Source organism: Pan paniscus, chromosome 8 (genome assembly GCF_029289425.2).
Source record: "Pan paniscus chromosome 8, NHGRI_mPanPan1-v2.0_pri, whole genome shotgun sequence".
Taxonomy (NCBI): Eukaryota; Metazoa; Chordata; class Mammalia; order Primates; family Hominidae; genus Pan; species Pan paniscus.
In genome coordinates, this window is record NC_073257.2 from 25,350,500 (window position 1) to 25,361,062 (window position 10,563).

The 10,563-nt window shown below is 49.0% G+C and overlaps 1 protein-coding gene across 6 annotated transcripts in view; it reads left to right on the plus strand.

Moving 5' to 3' along the window:
• CAMK1D (calcium/calmodulin dependent protein kinase ID) overlaps window positions 1-10,352 on the plus strand; it is a 481,509-nt gene extending 471,157 nt beyond the window's left edge. For 4 of the 6 annotated variants that reach the window (XM_034929966.4, XM_034929969.2, XM_034929968.3 and 1 more), the window contains 2 exons: window positions 518-635; window positions 3,585-10,352. In XM_034929966.4, coding sequence (XP_034785857.1) covers window positions 518-635; window positions 3,585-3,703 — 237 coding nt within the window. In that variant the 3' untranslated portion in view covers window positions 3,704-10,352. Of the gene's footprint in view, window positions 1-517; window positions 640-3,584 lie in introns of all 6 variants that reach the window. The other 2 variants (XM_034929971.4, XM_034929970.3) reach the window with 2 other exon arrangements.
• The last annotated feature ends 211 nt before the right edge of the window (window positions 10,353-10,563 follow it).

Below are 10,563 nucleotides of genomic sequence, written 5' to 3' on the forward strand. Positions count from 1 at the left end.
CTTCCATTAAAATTGCCATGAGATTTGAAAATAGTTTTTATTTTCCTAGTATTGGTACTTTTGTCTGAAAGATTTAGGTTGGGGCAAAAGTAATTGTGGTTTCTTCCATTAAAATTGCCATTACTTTTGCACCAACCTAAATCTTTCAGACAAAAGTACCAATACTAGGAAAATAAAAACTATTTTCAAATCTCACATTTTTAAGGTATTATAATATGCCTTTTATTCTAAAGGCCACACCTCTTAAATTACAGAGAGAATTGGTTTACATTTATTCTATGCATTTATGACATCAGAAGAAAACTATTTTAAGTCTCTAAAATATTTAGTTGGGGAAAGGGTTTAATAAATCAGTGTACTTTTAGAAGAAGGGACAACATAAGCTTTCCTTCTTGAGTAGCATGAGGATGATGCAAAGAGTTTGAAATGCTTAGGCTAACATGATAAACAAGAGAACACAGAGTCTTTTCCAATTAGCTGAAATATTTGTCTGCTTTTTTCCTTTCTGAAATTTCAGCAAGCATTTAATGCCACGGCCGTCGTGAGACATATGAGAAAACTACACCTCGGCAGCAGCCTGGACAGTTCAAATGCAAGTGTTTCGAGCAGCCTCAGTTTGGCCAGCCAAAAAGACTGTGCGTATGTAGCAAAACCAGAATCCCTCAGCTGACACTGAAGACGAGCCTGGGGTGGAGAGGAGGGAGCCGGCATCTGCCGAGCACCTCCTGTTTGCCAGGCGCTTTCTATACTTAATCCCATGTCGTGCGACCCTAGGACTTTTTTTAACATGTAATCACTGGGCTGGGCGCAGTGGCTCACGCCTGTAATCCCAACACTTTGGGAGGCCGAGGCAGGAGGACTGTTTGAGTTCAGGAGTTTTAAGACCAGCCTGACCAACATGGTGAAACCCCATCTCTACTAAAATATAAAAATTAGCCGGGTGTGGTGGCGAGCACCTGTAATCTCAGCTACTTGGGAGGCTGAGGCAGGAGAATCGCTTGAACCCAGGAAGCGGAGGTTGTAATGAGCTGAGATCACACCACTGCACTCCAGCCTGGGTGACAGATTGAGACTCCCTCTCAAAAAAAAAAAAAAAATCATTGAGCACTCATGGAACCCTAGGTATTGCTATTTCCATTTACAGTTGAGGAATCCAGGGCTCAAGTCCTCGCAGCCATGTCTGTCTGGATAAAGGCCTGGACTCTTTCTCATCTCCATCCTTCCCTCTGATTTACCTCTCATTGTACAGTCACTCTTGCGGATTGAGGAAGGGAGAGCAGAGCCTCAGGACAGCCTCCTGCCATTGACTTCCATAATGTATATATTTTGGATGCAGACAATGATAATTTGAGCTCATTTATGTGAAGTGCATTGACTTTGCAATAAAAGTAATAGTATTTCATTGTCCTTCGTCTTTGCATGGACTATTCCATCATCGAAGGCACACTTACTCTCTCCTTATTTCTCTCCCCAACTGCTCCTCTCTCTGTGGAAATAATCCCGTTTGGCCCTTCCCATGGGTCCTCTCCACATCAGAGCAGTGGCCCTAATCTCCCTAACCATGGAGCAGCCCTGCAGCCTGGTCTCACCCTGGGCATCATGCTCCTTCCCATTTGGCTCAGAAAAGGATTCCCTTCCTCTCTAAGGAACCTTCCCATCTCATTTGGGACCATCCAGCCCTTAAATTTTCCCAAGAAATCTCTGTGAGTGTCCCCGGACATACCATAGCTCCCCTTTCACCCTGAATCTTTTCCACCCTCTGGTCAAAGGGAACCCCACGATGGATCCCTTCTTTACAGATTCATACACTGGCATCGGCAGCAAAGCCCGTCGGGAGCACTCCTTGTATGGCTGTTTGTCCCCATGTCTGAGCACACAGACTCCCTGGGGGCCTGCACCAACAAGCTCAGTGGCGGCTGAGGCCTCTCATGTCAAGGCTTTTGATGCCTGCACATCCTCTGGGGGAGGGCTTCAGCGCAGCCTCTGAGGAACTCCACTAGGCCAGGGACTGCTGAGCTCACACAGGAATAGGCGAACATCTCTATTCTTGCTCTTTTTTCTTTTCTTTTTGCTTTCCTTTCTTTTTCTTTCCCTCCTTTATTTCCCTCCTTCCCTCTCTCTTCTCTCTTTTCTTTTCCCTCCCTCCCTCCTTCCTTTCCTTCCTTCTTTCCTTCCCTCCCTCCCTCCCTTCTTTCTTTCTTTTTCTTTCCTTCTCTTTCTTTTCTTTTTTTCTTTCTCTTTTTCTTTTCTTTCTTTCTTTTTCTTTCTTTCTCTCTCTTCTCTTTCTTCCTTCCTTCCTTCCTTCTTCCTTTCTCTTTCTTTCCCTTCCTTCCTTCCTTTGTTTCTTTCTTTCTTGTCTTTCTTCTCTCCTCCACTAACCTGCCCTGCACTGCCCTGCCTTGCCCTGCCTTCCCCTCCCCCTCCCCTCCTCTCTCCTCTCTCCCCTCTCCCCTCTCCTCTCTCCCCTCTCCCCTCTCCCCTCTCCTCTCTCCCCTCTCCCCTCTCCTTTCTCCTCTCTCTTCTCTCTTTCTCTCACTCTGTCACCCAGACTGGAGTGCAGTGGCACAGTCATGGCTCACTGCAACCTCAACCTCCTAGGCTCAAGTAATCCTCCTGCCTCAGCCTCCTGAGTAGCTGGGACAACAGGCATGTACCACCGTGCCCGGCTAATTTTTGTATTTTTTGTAGAGCCAGGGTTGCCCCAGCTGGTCTGGAACTCCTGAGACTCAAGCGATCCGCCCACCTTGGCCTCCCAAAGTGTTGAGATTACAGGCGTCAGCCACCATACCCTTATTTCAAAGTGCTCTGCGTCACAAAATGCTTTCTAGCCAAGAGTGCACACAACACAGCAACCAAGGGTAGGAAGGTAGTATCATTCTTTATTCCTTCTTAAAATACCTGCTTTACAGAGCTATTGTAAGAAGTGGACAATTCGTATGATGACAGTATGTAGTCAACACTAGCCTGGTGCCTGCTACATATTAAGTGCTCAGTACATGGAACCTGTTGTGCCACAGTGGTGAAACCATGTTGTTTTCAAACACAAAGCAGTTAAAATTATACCAAAAAAAAGGAGAGGAGAGGACTAAGAATAAAGCATTTTGAACCCATTGCAAAGGCTTTCCCACAGGTAGGTAAAAATAGTCACATGGGTAAACATTTGGGTCCCTGCAAGGTGGGCACGGTGGCTCACACCTGTAATCCCAGCACTTTGGGAGGCCGAGGTGGGTGGATCACCTGAGGTCAGGAGTTCGAGACCAGCCTGGCCAACATGATGAAACCCCATCTCTACTAAAAATACAAAAATTAGCCCGGCGTGGTAGTGAGCCCCTGTAATCCCAGCTACTCGGGAGGCTGAAGCAGGAGAATCGCTTGAACCTGGCAGGCAGAGGTTGCAGTGACCCGAGATCGTGCCACTGCACTCCAGCCTGGGTGACAAGAGTGAAACTCCATCTCAAGAAAAAAAAAAAATTGGGCCCCCCCGCCCCCCACCATAAACCCAGCTCCTGTGACACCTGGCAGTGGGAAGCGGGGTGAGAATTTACCTCTGAAACTCTGAAGCCCACTTCTGCTGTTCCCTGCAGGTCTGGCACCTTCCACGCTCTGTAGTTTCATTTCTTCTTCGTCGGGGGTCTCAGGAGTTGGAGCCGAGCGGAGACCCAGGCCCACCACTGTGACGGCAGTGCACTCTGGAAGCAAGTGACTGGCCCTGGAGGTGGGGCCCGGGGTCGGGGCTGGGGAAGGGGAGCCCCAGGGTCGCCAGTGCCGCGAGCCACTCCAGCGAGACCCCACCTTGCATGGTGCCCCTTCCTGCATAGGACTGGAAGACCGAAGTTTTTTTATGGCCATATTTTCTACTGCAATTCTGAAGTGTTCATTTCTCACAAACTGTACTGACTCGAGGGGCGCTGATTTCATAGGATCTGGTGCTGTATATACGAATCTTGCAAAGCTCTAACTGAACGGACCTTCTTATTCCTCTCCCCTAACACCATCGTTTCCACTCTTCTCAGTGTAGGTAACCGTCTATGGTGTGTTTTTTCATTAATGACAAAAAAAAAAGGTTTCAACTGGATTATTTAAATATTGGTAAATATTGTGCATTAGGGTTTGTTTTTCCTTTTAAGAAGTATGTCCTTTGTATCTCTAAGTTACATGACCTATATCTTTTCCTCTTAAATAGTAGTTTTATGTTAACCTTTAAGAGATTTGTTTTTCCTCAAAGGAGAATTTAAAGGTATTTTTAAAAATTCTAATAAGAGGATCAGCCGGGTGCAATGACTCATGCCTGTAATCCCAGCACTTTGGGAGGCCAAGTCGGGCGGATCACGAGGTCAGGAGATCAAGGCCATCCTGGCCAACATGGTGAAACCCCACGTCTACTAAAAATACAAAAAATTAGCCAGGCGTGGTGGCACACACCTGTAGTCCCGGCTACGCGGGAGGCTGAGGCAGGAGAATTGCTTGAACCCGGGAGACGGAGGTTGCAGTGAGCCGAGATCGTGCCACTGCACTCCAGCCTGGGCGACAGAGCAAGACTCTGTCTCAAAAAAAAAAAAAAATTCTAACAAGAGGATCATGAATCTGTCTCCAAGGCTAAGAGTGCCCTTCACCTCTACTCCTTCTGTTTCTCTCCCCTTCCCCAGGAGGAGGGGCCCCTCAGTTCTGTGAGGCTCTCTTCTCTGCAGGGGACTTTGGTAGAGAATCTGCACAGAGCCTTTGCTGGCAACCCATCCAGCAGAACCCGCACCCACCAGAGACCCTAGAGGCCTCTTGCCATCAGCAGCCAGAAATAAAGAAGCCTGCTCCCCCGAGACGCAGGGCTCAGCTTCACAGGCCAGACTTGCTGTGAGATGCCCACACTGCAGAGATGCAGGACCCTCCCTTGCAAAAGGAACCAGCTGCCATGTTGCTGAAAGTGGGCCCACACACAACCCTCATTTCTCACGAGAGCTAACAGATGAAAGCTCAGCTATGCAGTGTTAAAATTCATCTCTTTCTCTGTGGTTTTTTAAAAAATGCATTTCTAATCTTACACTTCACGTGGCCTCCAACACAAAGTTCTTTCTCCACATTTTTACCCTCTTCTCACATGAATGTTTTCTAAGGGAAGGAAGGGAGGGAAGCAGCCTTGGGAAAGGATCCATTTCTGGTGGTAAGGAGAGGGGGCCCTGCCAGGCTAATGGGACTTCAGCCACCACAGAGATGACCAAAGACCACCTCCACCAGGCCCAGCCGGTGCTTGCAGCCCTTCCATTGGTCAGGGGAGTCTAAAATCAAAGACACATGGTGGTAGGGTCACCAAACGTCCCATTTGCCCGAGACTGAAGGATTTCTCAGGCTGTGGACATTTAATGCCAAAACCAGGAATATCCAGGGCAAAGCAGGCTGTGGTGTTTGCCTTTGTGGAGCCAGGCAGTGTGTGGCCCAGGGAAAGCTGCGTTTCATGGAGGCTTCCAGGAGGCTGCCCTGTAAAGCCAGGCAGGTGGCTTCAAGTGCCGGTCCTGCAAGTGCCCCTGCTTCAGCTCTCAGGCCCATCCAATGCCTCAAGCCCACGGGGGTGTCCCGGCAGGTCTGCGTCATCACGACCCAGTAACGCTGCTGGCTGTGTCCTCATGCCCTCTTCCTGTGGCTGGCCAGTCACGGGAAGTCCTGTTGGTTGAGTCATCTTTGTCACTTCTACACCTTTGAGTGTGTACAGGCTGAATGTTGAGTGATGCCCCCCCACCCTCTCAATAAACACACACACACACACACACACACACACACACACACACACACACACACACAATGTTATTAGGCACAGCAGCTCCATCCTGCTCCCTGAGAATGGCAGTGCAGGCACAGAGAAGAGCAGTTGGGAAGACAGGCAGCTGGTCTACCCTGTCCCCGCACACTTCACAGGCGCTCCACTGCTTGGCAGGAATTCTGCATGGCATCTGCCACGCATGCTCACAGGGTGAAAAATCAAGCTGTCACTCTGCAAAATCTAAAAACCCTGGAAAGGTCTATAAGATGACATTAGACCCAGTTAAGAAGCAAGTGTCACCTGAGTTGGCCATGCAATGAATGAATATTATAAGCAGTATTGGAGAACTAGGCGGTTGCTTACTAAGAAGTGTCTTGGAAACATTCAAGTTCATACAGTGCATGACAAAGTAATAGAAGGCTGCAAGCGCTGAAAATGCACACGAATCTGGTACCTAGGATGAGTACATGAATAGTGATGAATAGCCCTTTGTGCTGTGTGCTATATACAACCATTTGCATTCAGAAAGCAGCATTTGAAGCTGAGTTCCATTACTGGTGATTGAAGTATTTTCAGGAGCAGATACATGTGGCGCATGTTATATGCACTTAGTTTGAAAGTATCCCTCACCCAAAAAGTGCAGAACCTCTGAAAGGTGAGCCGTGGTGCAGGTGCCCCCCTCGCTGTTCGGGTCAGTTCTTGGCCATGCTTGGCCTGTCACACGCCGGGTCTCAACAACATCGTGCGAGGAGACAGTGACTGGTTTCAGCCCAAGAGTCAACTGTTGAGCATGACATCAGGAAGCCTGTACTGTCCTGATCCCACCAGGCTTGGGTTAATTTCCTATTGCTTCAGAGAAAGAGAGGCGCTCTTGTGCTTTTGAGAGAGCTCTCATGGTAAAAAGAGGTTGTCTTTGCACTGCGCTTGGTATGATTTGTTTTCTTAAAAAACAGGAAGAGAACCTAGAATGTGCCTTTCGTGAAGGTCTGACAAATGGGGTCGCAGAGTCCTAGGACCCGCACCAAGGTCAGATTCCACCTACAGAGGCTGAGCATTTCTACATGCACCCAGGGTGCTGGGCGGAGGCTAAGGGTGGACACGTGGACCCCATCACAGGCTTCCTTCCTGAGCCCAAGTCCCCCATTTGGTCACTATCCCTTCTCAGAGCAAATGGATTCTCTTTTCCTCACTTGGAATATTCAGTGTTGAAGTAGTGGCCTGGAGTGGCCTTTCCCTCAGCTGCCTGTCTGGGCTCCCTGGCTTCCCGGATCTTCATCTCATACGTGAGGCAATAGGAGGAGTTTCTATTCATTGAGACAAACAGTGAGTGGGCACCAACAGGCCAGCAGCTTGGCCCTCTTCACAGAGGTGGCCTTGGAGTCTGGAGTCTGGGCAGCTCTCTGCCTCCCTACGGCTCTGCTTCCCAGCAGGCACACGGGTCCGGAGCCTCAGAATGAAGTGGTGCAGAGGCGCAGGGCACACCTAGGAGAAGCTCAGTGACCACCAAAGCCCTTGAGGAGAGACGGGGTTTGCTGTGTTAGAGAAATGGCAACCCCCAGGACCATGCACGGCTCTGGCAGTGCACAGTGGCTGATTTTCACCAGTTCCTCCTACCCCTGCCTCTGTCGGAGACTAGAAAACATTCTACCCCTTCAGGTCTTCTTTTAAAAGAAAAGAGCTATGGCAAAGCGTGCCATACAAAGTTAAAAAAAGGAAGAGTGGCTTTGTGTTCTTGACCATGGCCACAATTCTGGTCACTTCTAGCATCTGACCTTGAGAACGAGGTAGAGGCTCTGAGCCACCGCTGGCCTTTGAGAGAGTCTCACTCTCCAGCTAGCTCTTTGTGTAGTGTCCAGGGCCCCGGCAGTCAGGATAGAGCGAGCAAAAGAAGATGGACAGGGCGCAGTGGCTCACGCCTGTAATCCCAGCGCTTTGGGAGGCCGAGGCGGGCAGATCACAAGGTCAAGAGATCAAGACCATTCTGGCCAACATGGTGAAACCCTGTCTCTACTAAAAATACAAAAATTAGCTGGGCATGGTGGCGCGTGCCTGTAATCCCAGCTACTCGGGAGGCTGAGGCAGGAGAATCGCTTGAACCCGGGAGGCAGAGGTTGCAGTGAGCCAAGATGATGCCACTGCACTCCAGCCTGGTGACAGGGCAAGACTCCGTCTCAAAAAAGATGGCCATGCTGGCCAAGGCTGGGCTCATAGGAAATATCTGTAGTAGGATGAAAGGAATCTGGCCTAGGGAGCCCCGGACTCGGTTTACCTACCCCGTACTCATCCCACTCATCTCTACCCTAGTGTCCATCATGCCCTGGATGAATCGTAGGTGGGAGGGACAGAAGCCAAGAACACCAGGCACACGGGGTGGGGGGAATGGGGGGAGCCCAGGTGATCCCCTTTGGAAAGTGGATTGATCCTCTCCCCTGTGGAATGACAGCTTAACCTGATTAACCCACTGGGGCTTGCTATTTTATGAGCATTTTTAAACAGAAAGGAAAGATGATATCCCAGTGCAGGTAGACTTTATTTTTGAAAGCATCGTGGCCCCTCGCCTCTCCCTCTCCCCCAGAACCTTGGCCAGAATTGAGTCTTCGCGCTGGGGAGGCCACACTGGAACCATTGCTCTAGGGCTGAAGGTGGAAGTAGGGCCACTGCCGCAGCTTCAGCCAGAGCCCTCGCTGCTTCGCAGAATTTAACAAGCGCACGACTGGGATTCCTTTGGATATGAGAAAGGAAGGCAAGTGCGGGCAAAGGGAAGCTCCTCCCGTTTTTCATAAACAGAAGCAAGATGTCCTCTTTCCCAGGTTTGCACAATCACTTCTGGCAAATTAATTGAAGGTCCTTGAATTCAGCCAGTGCACGAAACCTTTGCATGTTCTTCTGAAACTGTACTTCTTCCCTATTCTGTCTACCCACACTCTGTGAACTTTGCCTTTTCCTTAAACACATTCCAGACCAAACACTGTTCAGTTTGTTAAAAAAAAAAAAAAGATGTATATACCTGTATGTGATCCACCACCCTTTTGAGGGGCACCTGGTCCTCGGTTGGGGCTGCAGGTGTGCCTGACATTTGCAAAAGATATTCCAGTCTTTCGATGTTCAGAATTGAAAATGTGGAGATAGAAAAGCTCAAACAGACTCCTAAAAGGAGGGTTTCTTTCCTGAAGACTCCAAGAAAATGAGTGTGCAGATCAGTTAGCTTGACAACCTCAACTCTGGGGAGCAGGCAGGCGGTCTGAGGAAGATAAGGGCCCACGCCCCACTCACCTGGCACCTGTTTGGTGGTCCCGGGGCATCACGGTCTGCAGCTCTGGGCCCCCAGCCCCACTGTGAAGTCAGTCCTGCATGCTGGCCGAGGCCCGGCCACCTCCCGATGCCTCCAGAGTCAGTGGGAAGGAGTCAGCCCTTCCCAGACATCCCCGCCACCTCCAGCAGGAGCAGCTCAGTTTGTGGCTCTGGGAGCTCCGCTTTTGCAAACCCAAAAAGGCTGTGCATTTGGAAGCCAAACGCTCAGCATGCGGCTGCCGAGTCTGGTTTTGTGGACAAAGCAAACTGTGGAATGGCTTCTCGGTGTCTGTATAAAGGGACAAACGGTTGCATTCACCCTTTGTACTATAACACCGCTTCTGCATTCGCCATATCCGTTTTTTAACCTTTTTGTCTCCGGGGAACTTCTCATTCGATTATTATGTCTTCTGATGATTTGCCATGTTATTTTAAAGGTGATTTTATTTTCTTATGGACAGGAAAAAAGAAAATGAGGAGGAGTTGGTTTTACTCTTAGAGATAAGACTTCAGCAGGGGCTCAGAAACCCCAAACTCTAGTTAAATTGCTTCCCGGAGGAAAATCTTAGTCTAGACAGATTCAGATTCCCAGGCTCTCCTGGAAGCCCTGCACTTCGGGGCACAGGGGCCCTGGTACGTGGTTGGCAGCCAGGCTGCGAGAGAGCTAAAAAGGAACAAGAACATCAGCTCGGATGTTTGTCTCTCAGCCCTGATGCCTGCCACTCTCCTTCGCGGGGCACTTGGCCCTATCAGAGGGACATGAAATGCTGTCCAAATGGTGGCAGAAATGCAGCGACATTGCATGCAGCAGAGTCTTTGCTTCGAAAGATGGGGCGCCATGTTTCAGAGAACATTTATCTTAGTCCCACGTTCAGGTGAGAAGACCTCAAAGGTACCCTCTGTCCAGAATAAACATTGGAACAACCTCTCAATTGGCTTTTGTCACTACACATAATGTAATCCCCCTTCTTTCAGCTCCCCCAACAGTGAGCATGCTTCCCCAAAAATTACAACATCAAAACCAGGAATGTCCCCGCATCTACTATTACCAGGCTTGCAATTGGTTCAATTTTCCCATAAAAACATGTTTGTCCAAAAGAAGGAAAACTGTGAATTTATTCCATGCATGTAATAAACTCTGCAAGAAGTTTAACCCACATAGGTTTGCGGCACTGCAAAATTGTTCATGGGTCTATGTAGCAAATGATTCTCTGCCTTGACAATCATGTATACATATCAAGATTTCTATCATAATGATAATGAGATTGATGACTTCTTGTTTTCCTCCAATAAAGACAATTAATCACCTTCAGATGCTCATTTCCTCTGTCATGAGAAGGATGTGGAGTTTCAGTGTCTCTATCTTTCCTCTGCTTCCTGAAGTTTGGATTTGAAGGAAGGAGTTTGAATTGAGACCCCCCAAACTCATGGAGTCCCCCTTAAATATTTCAGGTCACCTCCCCAGTGAGCAGGGAGTGGCAGGGATGGGTGAAGGGATGGTACATCGTGCCTTTGGGGTTGGG